The sequence below is a fragment of the Eubalaena glacialis genome, chromosome 8 (genome assembly GCF_028564815.1).
Source record: "Eubalaena glacialis isolate mEubGla1 chromosome 8, mEubGla1.1.hap2.+ XY, whole genome shotgun sequence".
NCBI lineage: Eukaryota > Metazoa > Chordata > Mammalia > Artiodactyla > Balaenidae > Eubalaena > Eubalaena glacialis.
Window position 1 is genome coordinate 108,202,389 of NC_083723.1, and position 22,540 is coordinate 108,224,928.

The 22,540-nt window shown below is 46.6% G+C and overlaps 1 protein-coding gene across 3 annotated transcripts in view; it reads right to left on the reverse strand.

Annotated features, from left to right (window-relative positions):
* The window catches only part of PLXNA4 (plexin A4), a 447,622-nt gene that overhangs the window by 229,800 nt on the left and 195,282 nt on the right, over positions 1 to 22,540 (reverse strand). The window contains exon 3 of one of the 3 annotated variants that reach the window (XM_061198735.1): positions 6,946 to 6,992. The exons of the other annotated variants lie outside the window; for them this stretch is intronic. Coding sequence (XP_061054718.1) covers positions 6,946 to 6,992 — 47 coding nt within the window. The remainder of the gene's footprint in view (positions 1 to 6,945; positions 6,993 to 22,540) is intronic. 3 annotated transcript variants of the gene reach the window in all.

A 22,540-nucleotide genomic window follows, 5' to 3' on the forward strand; every position in this document is an offset into this window, starting at 1 on the left:
AGGCCGCTTTCAGCTGCAGTGGGGCCCCTGCAGGGAGGGACCTGGGACTCTGCTCACAGCACTGCCACCTCCCCTGCGGGCGGCCACCCGAGGGCCCGCGACCCATCCAGGCCCCAAGCACAGCTGTCCGCCTCCCCCTCTTCCTCCGCCCTCGCCTGCTCCCTTGATAAGTTGCCCAGAGGCCACCGCAGGCCCCTCCGGTGAGTCTGTGTGCCCATCACGGAGTGGGCTCTTGGGTCTCAGAGCGGCGGGAGCCCCCTGAGGCTGGGGAGACAACAGCTGACGCTGAGACAGGGCCCCGGGGAGGGAGGCGGCCTCACGTTTCCAGACTCCAGGCAGCTGTGGACGTGAAGGCTGACCTGACCTTCAGTGGGAGGTGCTGGGGTTTTTCGTGGGTGCTGAGGGACCGGGGGATTGGGGGCTGGAAGCCCTGTTGGCCTTGGCCTTCGAATCTCCTCCCATCCCCTCCCCAGCGGCTAGACTCTGGGAAATGACTCTCCCTGGTCAATCCCGGACCGCCCCTCAGGGCAGCGGCAGAGTCTGAACAGGGAAGAAACGTGGGAAGGAGTCCACACACTGGATGAGGAGGGGAATGTTCACGAACATTCACTGAGCAGGTGGTGGGTCCCAAGTGCGAAGCAGCAAGGGTCACGGTTAAGCCCTTGGCTTTTGGAATCAGACCTATCTCTGCCATCTGGCCGTGTGATCAACCTCTCAGAGCTGCCGTTTCCTCCTCTGTAAAAGGAGAAATGGAAGCCGTTACTTCCAATCATGATTGTTTTGAGAATTAATTGAGGCAATGCAGGTAAATGGTGAGTAAAAGGCTTAACACCATGAGTGTCTTCTCCCCTTCCATGAGCTTTAAAAATTTCAAATACTTCTACTAAAAGGCATCATAACGGAAACAGATCTCACCAGTCGAGTACATTACAAAATAATGTTGGGAAGAGAAATATCTTGGTACAGGGACAAGCATGTATGAAATACCACTTCCCAAAATATTGCTCAAACATGAAAAAAGAATACCAAATTCCTTAAGATTTTCCGCTCATATATGTGAACATCTCCTGCTCCCACTTGCCAAGATGCTTCTTGGCTTTACTTTGATGTCTTCAATTTCCACACTTGTTTTCAGCTCTTCTGCCAGAGCCATGTGCTTGTTTATTTTTACTACATTTTTATGACGTTTCTGCTATAGCAATAAGTTTTGCATTATTAGTTTTATCAAATAACAGGATGCCTGGTTGGCTGGCAGAGATTACTGGCCTGGTTTTTATGGCTCCATCCCAGAATACTTTTTCATTACTTTCTAAGTTGTTCTTAGATCCCTTCTTAAATATGTGTTTATGCCCTTATTAACTCACATTTAAGGGCTAATTGTTATGGTTTAAACTTAGCATCAGTGTGATGCCAATTGCTGTAATCTTATTGTTATTACTTAATCACATGTTTGTGTACTCAATTCCGTGCAACGGATGTATGTAGGAAAAGTTGCTTGTAAATCTAATATTTACAAACCGAATTTCTTTTTATATTCATTAGGAAGATTCCCCCTCTAATACATATTATTACACCTTAAAATATCTGTTTGGCAAGTTCAATGTATTTGGGATATTGAATTTCCTGAAACTGGAGGGAAACCTTATTATAAAACAAAGAGAAGCAGACAAGGATGATCTTATCTCTGCAATGTGTAGCTTCCTCTACTGTTCTTATCTGACTGAATAAGTCTATGAATGACTTGGTTCTATCTTTGAGAGGCATAGAAAGCACGTACTCCCTCCATGGATCAAGGGGGGAAACTGAGGCAGAAGGACAGGGGGTATCTTGCCCTGCCCTGCCCTGCCCTGGGGTCCCAGATGTCCTGTTCTCTGCAGAGAAGGCCCTCTTGTCTGGCATTAACCAAGTCTGTTGGGCCTCTTGAAGGCTTTGCACCTCCTGAACGTCTGCGCTCTTTTCATGGCAGATCTGTTTCCCTTATGGAGCCCAAGCTCAGGTTTTTTTTTTTTTTTTCTCTTCCCCACCTCAACAAATGTCCTCATCGCTCACTGGCCCCCAGAGAGTTCCACATCCATAAGAGAGGGGACCTCCTGCAATGTTCCCCCAAGGGAACATCAAAGGAGCAACTGTCCTGGCGGGATTGGATTAATGGCATCTGAATTATTACAGCCAGAACTGGTGCATGCCTGTGAGCTGGGGGCACCGGCAGATTGCTTGTGCGTGTCTGTGTATATGTGTGCGTGCATGAGTGTACACTGAGCGTGTGCGTAACAAGAAGTTTAAATCAGGGATGAGGTGAAATTCACAAACATGAATTATATCACTGTAGACTCATGGTCTTCACAATTAAGGCAGAAAGAGTTTTTATTTGAAACCCACTAGGGTCTCAAATCTTTTTAGGGCTTGGTTATCTGGAGTAGAAGTGCTTTATATTCACATTTTTTACTGTTGTGTCATTACAGCTCTTCTTTTCTCATCAGGGAATAGAATATTCAGATGGTGGAGGGTGGCAGGCTAGTGTCTTTCATAAAAATAACTTTTAATCGGAAAGCACTGTCATTATCCTCAGTGTTGTTTGGCACTAATATGTGTAGGTGACTGACGTAGGGACAGGCTGCTTCGTGCACGGCTCCATGGGTGTGTTTGTTTGTACACATATGTGTGTGTCCCTAATGCACCCCTGCTCTGCAGATGGTTCTAATTAATCTGGGCAAGGAAGCTCTTGGATTCTTTTCCTTCAAAAAGGAAGATGTTCTAGCTCCTCCCTCTGCTTAGCATCCAGCACGTACAGATGCGGCAAAGGCAGAGAATTAGAGAAATGGTCTGAAGTTCCACAAAGGCCTCCAGGGAGGCAACTTGCTGACAGCCCCAGGGAAATGTGGAGAAGATGCCTGAGTTCCTTTTCAGCACTGGTGTGGTTCTAGGTTAAATGAGTCTTTGAGTAGCTTTGAAACAATGATTGGTAAACGATCAGGCAAATGCATGCCTTCCTCTACTAGACTTATTTGGGGGGTGGTCCAAGATCCAAACACCCCCTCCTTTGGAGAAACCCTCCTTTAAGGGAGGTCTTGGTGGCAGGCCGGGCCAAGTGCCCTTAGTTTGGAAGCAGAAAAAGAACCGGATACCCTCTTTTCCTGCCTCTGGCAGTTAGGGCCCTGGGCTGGTCAATGGAGTCTTGCTTCCAAGACTCTGGATCTCCAGCAGGCAGTGCACAAGAAGGATGGTGGAAATTGTTCAGGATGGCAGTGGTGAGTCACAGCAGGGACAGCACATCCAGCAGACTGTTCTTGCTAAAAGATGACCGTCACACTTCCAGCTGCCAGAGTGCCCAGATTCCTGTACTTCATCCAAGCCTGCTCCTCCAGCTGCCCATCAATCTGGGAGGCCCTGATATCCTTCCCCATAAATTCTCTTTTTGATTAAGATAACCCGAGTCAGTCTCCATCAGTTGCAACTGAAACATCCTAACTGATAAATTTCCAAGACAGCTGACGTCAGATTTCATTAGCTGAAGGGCAAGTCCCACTGGCTATGAGCAAGAAACGCACCCAGTAGCAATCTCCATTTCCATATAACATCCAGACAAATGAGACCATCAGGTGCTCAGCAGACACCTTCATTCATTCATTCAATTAACATTTATCTGGTACTAACCATGTGCCTGGCACTGTTCTAGGTATAAGAGATACAGCGATGAAAAAGAGAAAATCTCTGTTCTCATGTGGCTTGTATCCTGATGGCAGGGGAGACAAGCAGTCATAAACATATAAATACCTCCTGTGTCAGGTGTTTCTAAGTGCTGTGAAAAAGAATAAGCCTGGGAATAAGCCTGGGAAAGGGGGGTAGAGAGTGCCAGAGATGGGGGTATGGCTGCTTTACATAGCAGGGTAAAGCGACAGTGGGACTTGAAAGAAGGAAGGGAGTTAGTTATATGGACACATGGGAGAAAGGAATTCCAGGAGGAAGGAATTGAAGATGCAGAGACTCTGTGGCGGGAGTCTTTGGGGCGTGCTGAAGAAATAGCAAAGAGGCCAAACGTGTCTGGAGACTACTGAGCAAGGGAGTGAGTGTGGAGAGAGAGCAGGAGGCCAGCTGGTGAAGGACCTCAAGGACCACCGTAATAACTGTGGATTTTACTCTGAGCGAGAAGGGAAACCACTGGAAGATTTTGAGCACAGGAGTGACACAAACCCACTGATGTTTTAAAAGGTCTCCTCTGGTGGCCACACTGAGAATAGACTTTGGGATGGAGGGATGAGAAGAAGCAAGGAAACCATTAAGGAAGCTACTGCAACAGTCCAGGAAAGAGAATACTGTGAGTTGGGTTAAAGTGACAGTGGTAGAGATGTGAGACGTGGTCAGAGCCTGCATGTATTTGGAAGACAGATCCAGCAGGTTTTATAGCCAATTGAACGTACAGTGGGAGAGAAAGAGAGGAGTCAAGGATAACTCCAAAGTATGGCCTAAGCAACAAGAGTGGAATTGCCATTAACTTACTGGAGAAGACTGGGAGTGGGGCAGGATTTTACAGAGAAATCAAGAGTTTAATGTTGGGCATGTTAAGTCTGAAATCTTTATTAGACTTCCAAGTATAGATATTGAGCAGGCATGTGGGTATTTATATGAGTGTGGAACTCAGGAGAAAGATATGAGACTGGAGATGTGATTTTATAAATCACCAATGTCTAGATGGTGTTTGAAGACAAGGAACTAAATGAGACTCCCCTAGATAGTGAGTTAGAGAAAAGAAGAGGTGCAAGGATAATGGGCCAAGACATTCTAACAAAGGGGTATGAGAAGGAGCAACAGTGAGGTAGACAGGGAGAAAGGAGGGGAGGGAAAGGGAGAGAGAGGAAAGCACAGAAAAAGAGAGAGGAGGAATGGGGGAGGGGGAGGGGAGAGGCAAGAGAGATAGACAGAGAGATAGAAAAAGAGATCCTCTACGGCCAAGAGAAAAAAGTGTTTGAGAAGGATGGGGTAAGATCTCAGAAACGCAGCTAACTTTACATCTCAAGGAACTAGAAAAAGAATAAACCAAGCCCAAAGTTAGAAGAAGAAAGGAAATGACAAAGGCTAAAGTAGAAAAAAACCAAATAGAGAACAGAAAACAATAGGAAAAAATGAAACTAAGAGCTGGTTTTTTGAAAAGGTCAACAAAATTGACAAACCCTTAGCTAGACTAAGAAAAAAAGAGAGAAGACTCAAATAAATAAAATCAGAAATGAAAGGGGAGACATTACAACTGATGCTATAGAAATAAGGATTATAAGTGACTACTTTGAACAATTACATGCCAACAAATTGGATAATCTAGAAGAAATGGATAAATTCCTAGAAACAGACAACCTACCATGACTAATTCACGAAGAAACAGAAAATCTGAACAGACCTATAACTAGTGAGGAGATTGAATAAAAAAATCAAAAACCTTCCAACAAAGAAAAGTCCAGGAACAGATGGTTTCACTGGAGATTTCTACCAAACATTTAAAGAAGAATTAATGTCACTCCTTCTCAAACTCTCCCAAATAACTGAAGAGGCGGGAACGCTTCCAAACTCATGAGGCCAGTATTACACTGATACCAAAGCCAGACAAAGACATTACAAGAAAACTACAGCTCAACATTCCTGGACAAATATAGATGCAAAAATCCTCAACAAAATACTAGCAAACCAATTCAATATCACATTAAAAAGACCATACAACATGACCAAGTGGAATTTAATCCCTGGGATGCAAGGATGGTTCAACATACAAAAATCAATCAGTATGACACATCATATTAATATAATGAAGGATAAAAATCTCATGCCATCTCAACAGATGCAGAAAAAGTATTTGACAAAATTCAACATCTTATCACAATAAAAGCATTCAACAAACAAGAAATAGAAGGAAATTGCTTCAATAGAATAGAGGCCAATATATGAAAAGCCCTCAGCTAACATCATATTCAACAGTGAAAAACTGAAAGCTTTTCTGATAAGATCAGGAATGAGGCAAGGATGCCCACTCTTGCCACTTCTACTCAACATAGTACTAGAAGTACTAGCTAGAGCAATTAGGCAAGAAAAAGAAATAAAAGGCATCCAAATTAGAAAGAATGTTAGCCAAGATGACATTATCTTATACGTAGAAAACCCTGAAGATTCCACAAAAAAGGTTAAAATTAATAAGCAAATTCAGCAAAGTTGTAGGATACAAATCAACATACAAAAATCACTTGTGTTTCTACACACTAATAACAAACAATCTGAAAAGGAATTTGAGAAAACAATCCCATTTACAATAGCATCAAAAAGAATAAAATACTTTGGAACAAATGTAACCAAGGAGGTGAAAGACTTGCATACTAAAAACCATAAAACAGTGTTGAAAGAAATTATAGTAGACCCAAATAGATAGCAAGACATCCATGTTCATGGACTGGAAAATTTAATATTGCTAAATGTCCATACTACCCAAAGTGATCTACAAATTCAATGCAATCCCTATCAAAATCCAAATGGCATATTTTGAAGAAATAGAAAAATCAATCCTAAAATTCACATGCAAACACAAGGAACCCCAAATAGCCAATCTTAAGAAAAAAGAACAAAGCTGGAGGAATTATACTTCCTGACTTTTTTTTCTATTACAAAACAACAGTAATCAAAACAACATGTTACTAGCATATAGACAGACATACAGACCAATGGAACAAAATACAGAGCCCAGAAATAAACTCTTGCATATATGTAGATGATTAAATAATCTTTGACAATGGTGGCAAGACAATTCAGTGGGAAAAGGACAGTCTCTTCATCAAACAGTGTTGGGAATGCTGGATCTCCACAAGCAAAAGAATGAAATTGGACCCTTATCTTACACCATACACAAAAATCAACTGAAGGGACTTCCTTAGTGGCTCAGTGGTTGGGAATCCGTCTGCCAACGCAGGGGACACGGGTTCGATCCCTGGTCCGGGAAGATCCCACATGCCGTGGAGCAACTAAGCCCATACGCCACAACTACTGAAACTACTGAAGCCCGTGCGCCTAGAGCCCGTGCTCTGCAACAAGAGAAGGCACTGCAATGAGAAGCCCGCGAACCGCAACAAAGAGCAGCCCCCGCTTGCCGCAACTAGAGAAAGCCCGCACGCAGCAACAAAGACCCAAGGCAGCCAAAAATAAATAAAAATAAATAAAAAATTTAAAAATAATCAACTGAAAATGGATTAAAGACTTAAATGTTAACCTGAAATTATAAAACACTCGAAGAAAACATAAGGGAAAAACTTCATAACATTGGTCTTGGCAATGACTTCCTGATATGACACTAAAGCACAGGAAACAAAAGCAAAAATAGACAAGTAGGACTATATCAAACTAAAAGCTTCTGTGCAGTGAAGGAAACAATCAATAAAGTGAAAAGGCAATCTAAGGTATGACAAAAATATTTGCAAACCACATATTTGATAAGGGGTTAATATATAAGGAACTAATCCAAAATACATAAGGAACTCAGTAACCAAAAAACCCCCCAAATAACCCAATTTAAAAATGGGCAAAGGACTTGAACATACATTTCTCAAAAAAGACATACAAATGGTCAACCAGCATATGAAAAGATGCTCAACATCACTAATCATCAGGGAAATGCAAATCAAAATCACAATGAGAAAGTCACCTCATACCTGATAGGGTGGCCATTATAAAACAAACAAAACAGAACAAAACAAAAAAACAGAAAATAGGGAGTTCCCTGGTGGCCTAGTGGTTAGGATACTGGGATTTCATTGCTGTGGTTCGGGTTTAATCTCGGGTCGGGGTAACTGAGATCCTGCAAGCTGCGTGGTGCAGCCAAAAAAGAAAAAAACAAAACAAAAACATAAAATAACAAGTGTTGGTGATGATGTGGAGAAGAGCCCTTGTGCTATGTTGGTTGGACTGTAAACTGATGCAGCCACTGCTGAAAACAGTATGGAGGTCAAAAATTAAAAATAGAGCTACCCTATGAGCCTGCAATCCATCTTCTGGGGATTTATCCAAATGAATTAAAAACAGTATCTTGAAGAGATATTTTCACTCCCACGTTCATTGCAGCATTATTCACAATTTAGGTAGAAACAATCTAAATGTCCAGCAGTGGATGAATGGATAAAGAAAATGTGGTATATACATAGAATGGAATATTATTCAGCTTTAAAAAAGCAGGAAAACCTATCATATGCTACAACATGGGGGAACCCTGTGGACATTCTGCTCAGTGAAATAAATCAGTCACAGGACAAATGCTGCATGAGTCTACTTATACGACAGAGTCAAACTCATAAAAGCAGAAAGTAGAATGGGGGTTGCCAGAAGCAGGGGGGAGGGGAAAATGGGGAGTTGCTGTTCAGTGGGTATAGAACTGCAATTGTGCAAGATGAGAAAGTTCTAGAGACCTGCTGGTAACATTGTGCTTATAGTTAACAATGTACTATACACAAGAATTTCTTAATAGGGGAGATCTCATCTCATGTGTTTTTTTACCGCGATAAAAAATTAAATTTAAGAAAAGGGGGGGAGGTATTCGTCTTGTTAAGTGGTAGAATCGCAGACAGGTGGACGAGGGTGAAGACTGAGAAATGACCACAACACAGCAGCAGATAACTGATGGGAGGTTTGAAGGGAGGAGGAAGGAGAGACTCGGGGACAGGAGAGCAAGAAGGGGGATATCTGACATCCCTTTTCAAAGTGCTCTCACAGAATCAGGATGTCCAGTTCTCAAAAGAACTGTTTTAGAAAGTGAAAACACTTTACTAATAGTGAGTGAAGATGTTTGGAACTGGATCTTCTTAGACGCTCTGACAGGTAGGTAGCAAACTGGGGTTCCTTTTTCTTTCTGACTGAGCCTGCCAGCGGGCCTGTTTTCTTGCCCCCGTGCTCCAGTGTGAACGCTGGCGGCTCAGATGCAGCTGTTTGTATAAATGGTGAAGTTAGGTTTATAGCAATTTAATCAGCAGCATTAATAATGTCACCTAGGCTTAATGATACCAACTATAACCACAGCAAACATTGCAGAACAGCTTATAAACAGTGATATTAAAGATGAACTTCCTGTGTTTGGTCAATGCTGTTTTTAGAAAACAAAAGTAGAGGGGTTCATGTTTTAAATAGTCCTATATTCTCACTTCTACTCTGAACCAAGAACAACACAGAATGGCAGACTCTCGCAAGGGAGTAGCCCTGTTTTTTTCTTTATCACCGTAGCTGTTTTCGCTGTTTGGCTAGGACAGATCTAAGTCCACTTCTGTTGGCCACCATAACGGAAGTGAGACCCAGGTGGCGGTATCATAGAACCAATCATCCAGGAACAAGGACATGGCTGGAAAATTATTCTGGCTCAGGAAATATTGGGTTCCATATCCTCAGCAAGTCCTGAGAAGTCCAGAGGCAAGCAAAGGGGATTTTTAAAGGTCAAACAGAGAACGTATCAAAGCTTTAACCCAAACAAAAAATCGGAGGCTGGATCAAATTAGGACTGTTCCCCTATGTGTGGGGCTCTCATAGGAATGATAGTAACCAACCTTCTTCTTCCTTCAAACATGCGTTAGAGAGTGAAAAATGCTCCTGGAGGGATTCACATTCAAGAACGAAGAAGACAGGGACATAGGGAAGGAGGATTGCCAAGGAGAGGTTGTGAATCCACCTGTTTCCAAGGGCTTCAACATTATAGCAACATCCCTGCTTACACAGGCGGCAGCATCCAAATGGACAGACTGGTAGCAGGGAAGGAAACGTTTCTCAGCCAGAAGTCTCTTCCAGACATAAGAGCCTTGAAATTTTACTTGCTTCCAGAGACACCTCCATCTAAACCCAGCAGAACTCCCCAACATTTTTAAATGCATCCACAGGAAATGATCATCTTTGCAGAGCCCACAGGGGTAAACAGAGGAGGTAGCTGGTGAGTCAGACCTGCTCAGCCAAGGTGTGACCCACCATGGTGTGCTGAGTGCAAAGCTCTGCACCCTGTGTTTCCCTGTCCTTCTCTTCTCCACATCCTCTCACCTTTGTGATCCTCCTCTGCAAGGGGCTTCCTTCACCTTCCTCTGGTGGTTGGGAGTATGCGACTCAAGAAAAGCTGCTCCTATCCAGGATTCCAGCCAAATGGGAGTCCCCCAGAGGCTACCATGTGGCATAGCTCTTGGGGACCCAAATCATACGTTCTTTGTAAATGATGCCCCCAGGAGTTGTGCAATAGGTAGGCTCTGAATCCACGTCCACTTTGGGGAATCTTAAGATACCAAAATTCATTTGTTGTCTCTCTACCCAGTTTGCCATGATCAGCCAGAGCCTTTGACATTTCATCTCAGGCAGGTGGGGGGCTCAGAACGTTTCCCAAGAAAGAATCAAGGGCTTCACATCTCCCTCTTCATTCAATTCGCAGAAAGCCGGCCTTCTCTTCGCCTCCAACACAAACCTTTTTAGTCTAAGATCCCCAGTGATGGCGGACTCTTCGGGGGGAGTTTACTGCAGTGTTTGGAAATTGCATCGTGTGTTTTTATAGATTTGTGCGTAGGCCCGGTGGTCTTAGAACTCTGCAGGCAACGCTAATAAATAAATAACAGTGCTGGGCTGAGCCCAAGTTAGAGTGAAGGATTTTGTTAGGCCAAAGTCAGAGAGAGGAATTACAGGGAGATCCCTGCCAGAAAGCAGGAGGTTGGACACAGAACACGCCACTCAGAGGGAAGGACAACTATATATATGTATTTATTTTCCTAGGCAACGCACCTCGATGGAGATGAAGATTTGTGAACAAGATTCAAATTCCACTGCCACCACTAGCGTATTTTTCAGACTCTGAAACAAAGTCTTTCTGTGGCTCCGTCTATGTGGCATCAACCATCTGGAAGGGAACTGAGAAGTTTATTTAATTATCGAGATATTTTGAAATATATGAAACCTTTTAACCCAGATGTTTGTCATCTGTAGAGAGTGTCTACGACTCAGGTTTCTCATCTGAAAACCAGGGGGGTTTCAAGCCCAACTGTCTCAAAGGAATGTCCTTTATATGAAAAATTGATCCTGAAGCAATGCACCCACATGCTTCAGGAAGAACAAAACTTGAAGAATATGTACTGTTGGTCTAACTAGATAACGGCAGGGTCTCTAAATATAGCAGAAATTGGCCAAAGAATTTGGAGGAAGAGTGTTGGTGGAGAAGAAAAACGGAGTGAGGAAATGATTGCGTTTTATTAAATTTTCTGGAAGTAATTAGCTCTACAGGATCTTCAGAGACGGTGATTTCAGAGGTTCCCAGCCATTATTTATTCACAGTTAATTCCTTAACGCACAAGTTCATTCAACAAATATTAATTCGATGCTTGCTATATGACAGCAACTCTGGCAGGCGCTAGAGATAAAGGGGGTGAAACACACTTTTTCTCTCTCTTTTTTTTTTAACTTTTGCAAATGAGTTGTTACAATTATGGCAACTTCTGTGAAGAAAACGTGAAAGGAGCTCTGACAACGGGTACTGAAGTCATGTTCTCATCGGTGTTGCTCCGGGGCAGGGCCAGGGTTCTTCCAGGACAGAGCAGGTACGGGGCGACTCAAGGGGGAAGAGGAGGAGGGCCAGCAAGGCAGACCTGGGAGCAGCCGGGATCCCGCAGGCCACATATGCCGCATTTGGTTTTATCATGAATGCAACTAGAATCCACTGGAGGTTAGAGCATCATATAGAGGAAAAAACACCAGAATCAGAAGACTTGGGGCTCTGTACTCAGGTCGACGTCTCAAAGAGCCAGGCGGCCCTGGGATGGCCATTTGACCTCCCCAGACTCCGTCCTCTCATCTGTAAAAGGGCAATACGAATAGGCTAAAGACCAGAGCTGGAAGGCACCTGAGAGATTTGTTTTATTTTGTTTTGTTTTAGTCCAGCTCCCTCCTAATTCAGAAGAAAAAAAAAAATCAAGGTTTCTAAAGAAACCTTGCAGTGATCAAAAGAAACAATGCATGTAAATACATTTTGTAAAATGAAGTATAACACCTAAGGTATTATTATTATTATTATTAGTTCTGATCTCTTCCACCCTGGCCACAGACTCACACATCTCAGTGTCCCTAAGTGTTCAGGCAGAGACAGAAAAATGGAGCTGTACCTGCATATGTGTATGTCTGTCTATGTCTGTGTCTGTGCATCTGTATCTTTATCTCATTATCTAGATCTAGAAAGAAAGGAGGAAAGAGAGCTGGGAGACGGCTGCCATTCCAGGACATTATTTACAGGGAGGGGGGCAATCCTGAAAACTGCCGTATCCCCTTGAGAGCAGTGACCTAATCAAAATGTATAATTATCTGCCTCATCTAAATGAAAGCATCATTTGAGAAACAGTAATGGGTTTCGGTGTGGCTTCAATTGCTATATAGTTCTCATTTGCTATTGAGTTCTCATTTGCCATGGAATTCAGTTGCTGAAGGGTAATTATAATGTTTAACAAATATATTCCCTTTAGGGACCTGATGTTAAAGACGCAACATCCCTTTTCTCATTTTACCGAATTACCCAGCTCTCAGGACCATGGCTACACACCCCAGAAGCCTGGGCACGTCCTGCTCCTAAGCTCACCTTTCTGCCAGTTCAGCTGGTCAGACCCGCATGGTCTGCCCCTCACCTCCAAATAGCCACGAGAGCGCCCACTGCCCCTCAGGCCTCCTTAATGAACTCCAAAACAGCTGGGGAGAATGTGCTTTGTCAATTATTTATTCCCCCCCGCCCCAGGTCCCAGGCACCAACCCTTCCCCACCACACCAAGATAGAAGACTGTGAAGATCAGAGCAAAGGAGGGGCTTGCCCTCAAAATACAGATCAAAGATACTCAGCAACTCTGCAGACTAGAGGACTACAAGAAAAACGGGCTCTGAGATTTCCTTTCTTTAGCAGGCATATTGGATATTTTTTACAGGCTTAGCCCTCAGAGCTGAATGATGCGTCCCTCAACCAAACACACACACACACACGCGCACACACAGAGACACACACACACACACACACACACACACACACACACACACACAGATCTGGAAGAGGAAGCCCAAACCCAGGACTGTTGCAGAGAGGCCAGTGCCTCTGTCCACACTGGAGCTTAGACTATGGCACAGAGGTCTGCTTGAAGAGGTAGCTCGTAGGTGTTGCCCTCCTCGTTGGCTGATTGAATATGCACAGTCCTGGACTCCCACCCTTGTCTAGCCCCTGCCCCTCTATATCAGTCTACTGAATGCATACGACTTGAAGACATGGGCCACACCTGCCATATTCACCTTTTATCCCTGGTGGCTGGCCCTGTTCTTAACCCTGCAGAGATGCTCAGTAAATTTTTGCAGAATGCTAAATGGCGCACAGAGACAGTAAAATGTATTGTATTACTGCAAGCTGCCTGCCAGCCTGTTCCAAGATGCCGGCCTTGATATGGATGGTCCTCAATGCCATCCCCTCTCCCCAAGGAGTCAGCCGTAACGAGCCCGAGGGGCAGGCTGCTGCTGCATGCTAGATGTGAACTCACAGAGCACCTTCCAGGGAAAACTGGGAGGAGCTGGGAGAGAGAGGTGTCCCAAGAGGGCACAAGGCAGAGATGGCAACCATGGGGGCCGTTCACTGTGCCATCCAGTGACAGAAGCCAACATCTCCAAAGGGTCCCATGGCCCTGAGATGCCTGGTGTCAGACTCACCGCTGTGAGAACAGAAACCCACTGTGTGGCCACTGTAGGTGCCTCATGAGCTCAGAGAAAAAGATGGATTGATTGATTTGTTTATTGGGCCTTTTATTTATTTTGCCCAGAGTGATGGATGAATTCAGCAAAGAGAGAAGGAGAGAAGGGACAATCGGGTTTGCAGGATGGTCTGTCAGCTGCAGAGTGGCTGAGCCAGCATCCCGTTATTAGCTCGGAAAATAACATTTCTCTCCAGGCCTCACTTAATCCTTTGTTGGGAGAATATTTTTTCCAACCCACATTAATAAAAAACAATAACAAAAAATGTGGAAGGAGGAAGGGTTAGAGTAGGAAGCCCGAGTGAGGCAAGGAATTTGTTTAACGGAATCATTTCTGTGCCCCTTAAACACTTTGATTAAAGCCATGGGACCTAAATCAAAGCCACTGAAAGGAAAAATAAAAAGGTGTCTGAGAACAATTCCATTTGCTGGAATTTTCCCTCCTGTATTATATTATGATGGGGGGGGGGTAAAAAATAGTTCTATTTGACCCTCCTTTGATCTTTCAAAGTAAAGAAGAACATTTGAAAAAGAAAAAGAATAGAAATTGACGCCAATCTTGTTTCCTTTCTTTTCTTTACTTGCATCAATAACTCAACTAGATTTGAAGTGAGGTATGACCAGCTATTGAGCCCAGGACACCCACAAATAAAAACCAGGAGTATGTAACTAGAGGGAGTTCAAAAGGCCACTAGGTCACCAAGGACCCTCTCTCAGTCACAGATCCTCTACCCTCATAAGGCCTGAGACAACTTAGAGGATTTGGTAGCTTGGTCAAGTAGACCAAGATGGGAGGGAAGTGATGAGAGGCCTTCAATTCATATTTTCATTGTGAGTGGATTTTCTGCAGATCCACCTGCAGTAAGGGGTCCCCTCCATGAGACGGCGCTGCTACACCAACCTCAGAGAGGTGGCAGAGGGCAGCAATATTCAAATAAGACAAGTCTGCAAGCACTTGACTCATTTCTAGGCCGGGAATCTGTGTAACTAGCCCCATTGCTCCCCAAAGAGGGTCATGCCCTTTCTACACCAGTCTCATGAATCTTTGAAATTTCACTTGGAAATAGTGATAAATCAGGGGCACCTAAACTAAAAAACTGATGCCAATGCTAGAAGTGCAGAGATGGGAAGTAACCTGCACCTGGTATGTAATTCTGGCTGATCGACAGCGACTACCTGTGTTAAGAATGAGTCTGAGAGGGCTTCCCTGGTGGCGCACTGGTTAAGAATCCACCTGCCAATGCGGGGGACACGGGTTCAAACCCTGGTCCGGAAAGATCCCACATGCCACGGAGCAACTAGGCCCGTGTGCCACAACTACTGCGCCTGCACTCTACAGCCCACGAGCCACAACTACTGAGCCCGTGTTCCTCAACAAGAGAAGCCACCGCAATGAGAAGCCCACGCACTGCAAGAAAGAGTAGCTCTCGCTTGCTGCAACGAGAGAAAGCACGCGTGCAGCAACGAAGACCCAACACAGCGCCCCCCCCCAAAATATATATATATAAAAGAATGATTCTGAGGATATGTTTGAATTTCATCAGAAAAAGCGTAGTGCTCAATTGACTGATATCTGCTATAGGGGTAGAAGAAAGCACTAGTACCATATGTCATGTATATGCCATCCCTGCTAATTAAAAAGAGCACTGGATATGGAGTCAAAACACCATGATCTATGACCTTAGAAAAGACCAAACCTTTCTGAGTCACAGGTGCTCTATCATTAGGACTAACAGTAATGACAGGAAACTGATATACCTAAATGGACTCTGCAATTTGTGAAACATGTTTATACATGTTATTCCTTCTCTAAAATTGTGGTAAGATATATATATATAACATAAAATTGACCATTTTAACAAAATTTTAAGGGTACAGTTCAGTGACATTAAGTACATTCACATTGCTGTACAACCATCACCACTATTCATCTCCAGAACTTTTTCATCTTCCCAAACTGAAATTCTACATCCATTAAACAATAACTCCCCGTTCTCCCCTCCTCCGGCCCCTGGCAACCACCACTGCACTTTCTGTGTCTATGAATTTGACTACTCTAGGACCTTATAAAAGTGGAATCACACGGTATTTACTCTTTTGTAAATATTTCACTTAGCGTGTCTCCAAGGTTCATCCGTGTCATCCATGTTGTAGCGTGTATGAGAATTTCCTTCTTCTTTAAGGCTGAATACTATTCCATTGTATGTATAGACCACATTTTGTTTATCCATTCATCTGTCAATGGACAGTTGGGCTGTTTCCAAATTTTGGCTAGTGTGAATAATGCTGCTATAAACCTTAGTGGGCAGATATCTGTTCAAGTCCCTGCTTAAATTCTTTTGGGTATATACCCCAGAAGAGGAATTGCTGAATCATGATAATTCTGTTTAATTTTTTGAGGAACCACCGTACTGTTACCATCTCTTTTTAAATGTCGATTAGTAATGCCTGTTTGGAATACTTCCTGGAGAAGTTAAAGGATCACAAAGAGATAAAGGTTGATGCAACTCAAACTGAAGTCAGCCTGGGCCTGGCCAAGAGCAGGTGATGAATTCCCGTCCCTCCTTTGCTGCTTCCCAGGCTGCGGTGGCCGCCATCTTGCTCCAGCAGGGCACCAGGCCGGAGGAGCAACAGCTTGAGCCTGTCTGCTCTGCCACCTGCTGATGTGCAAGGAGCACATGGTCCCTGGGCCAGGACCAGCTCTCTAGTGGGAAAGAACATCCACTCCGGGGCAGCAATGTTTCCCTTGGCAGGGCGATGGCTCAGATGTTGCCTCCTGGAATGCAGACCCCTCCATGGGAAGGGGGAGGGGGAGGGGGAGGGAAAGATGGAGAAGGATGGACGGCCATGGAGGGAGGAAGCCATTAGCATTTTGGTTGTGACATATTTATGCTCAGGCTTTGTCATGTGTTTCAAATAACAGGATATTCTGATAGAGACTCAGCTTTCAAATAACAGGCTGAAAAGAAAGACTGCACTGCCCTTCTTTGTTCCACAAAGGCCTGGCAGCTGGCAAGACCAGAGCTAGCCTGCCAGGGTACAAAGCTTGAGAGTTCTTGTCCTCCCGATGATGGGGCAGTGGTCCAATGCCAGCTCATAGCCATTAAGTGGCTGAGCTGCCTAGATGCATCCCATGCCAGGGCACCACTGGCATCGGGGAGTGGCAACTAGCCCAGTGGGCTCTTTCTCCATAAAGTTGTCTCCAAGTCACTGGACGTAAGAGGGCCTGCGGAGGGTCATTCAGCCCATACTCCTGCCTAGAGTGGACACTAGCGAAACCATTCCAAACCAGCAGGAACTTTTCTTACTACCAAAATTCTCATTCTGTGGCCTTGCTCTGGGGATGCGGAGAATGATGGTCCCTTTTCCACACCATCAACAGTCTAATGCTGTTGGTGAGCAGGTAGGCTCTGGGACCCGACAAACTCAGGCCGCCCCGCCGGGCACACATTTACTAGTTTGTGAATTTAGGGAAACTACTCCAGTTACTACATTGCTTAGTTCTCACATTCTTCCGCTGTAAACTGGAGATAAACAAGAACGCCTACCTTATCTCATTGAGGATACAGGGTGCCTGGCACCTAAGAGCACAATGTAAGCTATTAGGGTTACATCCCTGCAAGTGGAGGCATCCTCCTTGGGGTATATGCCCAAAGCCCCTTTGACAGATGTCCACCTGGGTGGATGCCCTCCCCCCCCAGCACTCCCAAGAGCTGGATTTGGGCATTTGCAGGATGGCAATGGCTTCTCACCAAACTTGAAGGTCTAGGAATCAAACCAGAAGCTTCATCTCATCCAGGTTTGCACCTGGCTTGTTTAATTGCTCCATCGATAAGCTGAGAGCACTCAGTAGTGAGTTAATAAAAATGCTAGCTCACGATGGCCCCTGGGTACATAGGGGAAGGCCTCCTTCCAAGTGTTTCCATGTCCTGCTCCTTATCTTTCCAGGGGGCCCTTAGGGGGCTGAATGGATTCTGGGCACACCTCTGTCTAGAGGAAGCCACCCCACTTTGAGGCTCAGTTTCCTCATCTCTAAAACAAGGGGTTGCACAAATTCATTTCTAGAATGTTTATACTTTAATGGATCCATGATCCTGGGACTGTGGCTGATGGATAGGAATATAAGGAAAGGAAAGGAAAGGAAGGGGAAGGGAAGGGAAGGGAAGGGAAGGGAAGGGAAGGGAAGGGAAGGAAAGGAAGGGGAAGGGAAGGGAAGGAAAGGAAGGGGGAGGGAAGGGAAGGGAAGGGAAAGGAAGGGAAGGGCAGGGAAGGGAAGGGAAGGGAGGGGAGGGGAAGGGAGGGGAGGGGAAGGGAAGGGAAGGCTACTTACATGAGGCAGAAGGTAAAGGTGGGCCCAAACCCAGGACTCCTGATACTCAGGCCACAGAGGAGAAGGAGATTCAAAGAGAAGACAGGCATCAGCAAGGAAACAGTTCCTCTGCCAAGTCCTCCAGATGGAAACCTGTATCCCTAAGGACATTGTGGAATCTCAGTTCCTCTGAGAATGTAAAAACTGAGCTAGCGGGCTTCCCTGGCGGCGCAGTGGTTGAGAATCTGCCTGCCAATGCAGGGGACACGGGTTCGAGCCCTGGTCTGGGAAGATCCCACATGCCGCGGAGCAACTAGGCCCGTGAGCCACAATTACTGAGACTGCGCGTCTGGAGCCTGTGCTCCCAACAAGAGAGGCCGCGATAGTGAGAGGCCCACGCACCGCGATGAAGAGTGGCCCCCACTTGCCGCAACTAGAGAAAGCCCTCGCACAGAAACGAAGACCCAGCACAGCCATAAATAAATAAAAAAAAAATAAAAAAAAAAAAACTGAGCTAGCAGAGCACGCTGCAAGGAAGAAAGCTGGGTGGTCCTGCCCCCTCCTTTCATATCACTAACCACAGGACATGGGACGCTGTCACCTCCCAGTCCCCTGGGTACCTCCCCATCTCTCCGGGAGCTTGGTGACTCCTGTTGAGAAGCAGTGAGATGAGCTAAAATGTGTAAACTTGTCTCTAATATGACTGGTTACAGGGAGCTTTGCACTGAGAAAAACTGGAAGAAATCTGTAATCCGGGAATGACCCTGGAGGCAATGGTGGGTCTGACCCCTCGACACTCGCTCACTGTGAAGATGAGAAGACGTTGTTCAGTACCTGAGGAAGGAGGGAGGGGGGGATCAGTAATGAACCCCCATCTTCAGGGAATATCACAAATGACTCGGTCCAGATGAAGAACCCATGTGGCTGGGCCAGATGACCACATATGGAGGCAGCTTGTCCATGGAGAACAAATGTCCACGGAACAGCAGAAAGAGGGGAGGACGGAACCAGCAAAGGGCGTCGGCAGGAGCTGAATGGCCACTGGGACCCAGGCTCTTTAGCTGAATAGACTTGAGTCCTCACAACAGACGGGCAGTACAGGTCTGCATTAGATAAGAAAGCTGAGAACTGGAAGGCTGAGTAGCTGGGAAGCGGCACCCCCAGCGGTGAGCAGTAGATCTGCAATCCCCACCCGGGTCCACTGGCCAAAGTCTGCTCTTTCTACCGGGTTACTTTTCTCTTAATGCTCCAGGCTTGATGGAAGCCAGAGACCACAAAAGGGGTGCAGCAAGGAGTCTTCTGTGATAACGTAGAAAACATGCACACAGACTAAGGAGGATGGGCAACAGAGGAGGATGTCTTGGAAAATGAACTGTAGAGCAGGATGCTGATTGAGCCAAAGTAAATCCTGAGAGCATGATCAAAGGTGGGGCGGGGGTCGCCTTGGGAGGAGGGGGGTAAAATGGGAGCATTTTGGGCTATTCTATGCTAGTTAGGCTTTTCTTCTTTTTTTTAGTTGAATGTACAAAAACTATTGATCAATTATTAAGATCGGAGAGAAAAGAGCAGCAAGGAGAGAACACTGTAGGGTGGAAAGAGTAGAGGGGAGGGGAGGAGGGAGAGAAGAGGCTGGGGCCACACAGGCTTCGCTCCCCTGTCACTCTCCTTCCTGCCAGCAGCTCCCTGGGCCTGTCAGGCATCCAGAGGAGCAGCTGTGTGAGCCCAAGTCCAGCTGGTGGGATGCCCCACTGACCTGGGGACCAGAGAGGAGCCAGGGTCTTGCTCTCTCCTGTCACCCCTGCCCCTGCTCCAGCTGGCATGTGGAGGGGGCCAGGGCTGGGCCCTCAGCAGCTCCTGCCTGGCCATGAGGGCCCAGACACCTGTGCACAGGTGTGGCTCATCCTGCCTGGCTCAATGACGCCTCGCTCCGCTCTGGGCACTGTACCCAGCTCAGCCAACAGCTGCAGACAAGGCCCGGGCTGAGGGAAGCTGACACACATGCATCTGCCGAGGAGCCGGGCACAGCCCTAAAAGATCTTGGCCCAGGACCCCAAATGGCATGGTCGCCAGAGTGGAATTTGCAAGTCGCCAGCCTCGAGCCACATGGTGACACTGGACTTCAAGCACTGACCTTGGGCCCTACCTCCTATCTGCAGCGGTGTCTGCTTTCACCTCACGTGTACCCTGTGAATGTCTGCAGCTCACAGCACCACCTGAGGGGCAGTCCCTTCCTCAGCCCTAATTCAGATCATTCCGATTATCCATGTCGAGGACGTGGCTCCTCATCTGGGTGACCTGCTTAGATCTGCCAGGGCCTGATGAGCCTGGAGGCTCAGGGGAGCCTGGGGCCTCCCCCAGCCCTTTAACATGAGACAAGATCCCCAGCGCCTCTGCCATTGGACCAAGACAGCCGCTTTCAATTCTGTCTTCCCCTTGGGCAAAATCAGCAGCAAAGACAGCGCAAAGCTGAGTGCCCTAAGCCCCTTCCTTTGATTCTCAGGCCCCAAGAGCCACCCAGACACCAGCAACCAGCGAAGACGCAGCCACCAGACCCTTTGCTGGTATCATACGTGGTTTTCCCCTTTCTCAGAGAAACTGACAGGACATGGCTTCCAGCCCGGAGGTGAGCAGAGAGCTCCCTGAGCCTGGTGAGGACAGAGAAACGGGTGGAGAGCTCCTACTTCGCAGCCATCATCCCGAGGAGCCTTCCGAGGGGGTCAGGCTAATGAGTCCACTGGCTCTGCTACTGGGAGAAGTCCTGGTGGGTTCAACTTTCACCAACAAGACAGAGCGCCTCCACTGGTGTCGACAGGGAAAAACGTTCCACCGAAGCCTCAGCCAAAAAGCAGGCACTTCACATCTGCCCCAAAACCATTGCTTTGAACAATGAGCTCATCAAAGAAAGGGAATTTTTATAGACTCTCTGTTGAGGAATGATTCTGATGCCTAATCTGTCCATTACGGGCCTCCTGAGAAGTAGGTACAAAGAGGTGACTGCAGCGTGGCCCGGAAGCTAGTTTGTGGCATGGCTCCCTTGCAGAAGAGCCCAAGCTTTTCATACTGACGCGACAAGGGTCAGCTTGGGCATCCTTGCTTCCCAACCTCAACCTTGTTTGGGAACTAGCGTGGGGAAAATCCAGACATGTTCTGCCCAAAGCGCCCTTTTGGTGGGTGGGTTCAGAGAGACCCCACATCTTTCTGTCACAGGCTGTGCCCTGGTGTGAAACTCCAGGGACAGCCAGCTGGGAGGGAGGTCACCCAAGTACCCAGAGGCCTCCGAGGCCGGAGACACCATGGGTTCTCACCTTGGATGCGGCTCTCCGATACTGAAGGACATCCAGCCCACGGCCTTCAGCGATGCTCCCTGGCCTTAAATAACTTTTATAAAATCATCCATTTGTTTGAAAAAAAAAAGTCTATATTTAGATAATAAAACTTGTGTTGCTCTGCCTCTATTTGGCAGTGCCAACTCTCCTGGACTCTGTGCGTGTGTGTGTGTGCGTGTGTTGCCCATTCCTATTCCTCTCATATCACTAATACAAGAGCACATAAATAAATGCCTGCAGGAAGCAAATGCACTCAGTGGAGCCGTGAGCAGATGCTTTCCTTGGGTTCTGATGACTCATTTTTAGAGCCTTTCTCCCTACCCGCTCCAGCCCCTGGGTGCTATGACTGAGCTAGGCCATCCCCTGTATTTAGGGAGAATCACATTCCCCAAAGAACGTAACTGTCCAGGGAGCTGACAGCTCATTTTTGCCCTGAGGGTCCCCAGTGAGGACGCACAATGCCCGTGGCAGGTAGTGAGAGCTGGTGGCTGGTTTGCAGGGGCCCCCTAATGAGTGTCGGCTATGTGTGGACACCGGTGGGCAGAGGCAGGGGCGGGAGCGGATGGGGAGAGTGGAGAGGAAATCCCAGGGGAGGAGAACATGGGGTGGGGGAGGGCACGCCTCCGGCTTAGGATTTGGCTGCAAAGGAATGCGCCTCTGGGGTCGGGGCAGAGAGGCAGGCTGGGGTAGAGAGGGAACTGGGGGCTGGGGGACAGGGAACGATGAACCAGGTCATATGTTCCTTGGCTCCATGGTATGTCTGCAGTAGGCACAAAGATGAGGGAAGGAAGGGATGCAGGGAAGACAAGAGAAGGAAAGGATGAAGTTAAGACAAGGGCCATTTGAATGGATGAGAAAAACAAATGTACTGAAACCTGCCCCAGGAGCCCCTCAGGGATGGCCCGGGACCCTCAAAGCAAAAGGGGGCCATCATCGTCAGCTGCTGGTTACTAACCTGTGGGGTCTTGAATCACTTCTTGTGACATTTCTCTCTGAAGACCTCAGCACCTCTCAGATGGGAGAGCCTATTTGTGTTGGGATGGGGAGTTAGTCCTCCTTGAGGATTTCATAAAACCAAAGCACCGAGAGCTCTGAAGGCCGGAACCAAAGTGGTGGTGAGGGGAGCGGAGCAGACCCCCGGGAGGGACCCTCAGATCGGGGTGGGGTGGGGG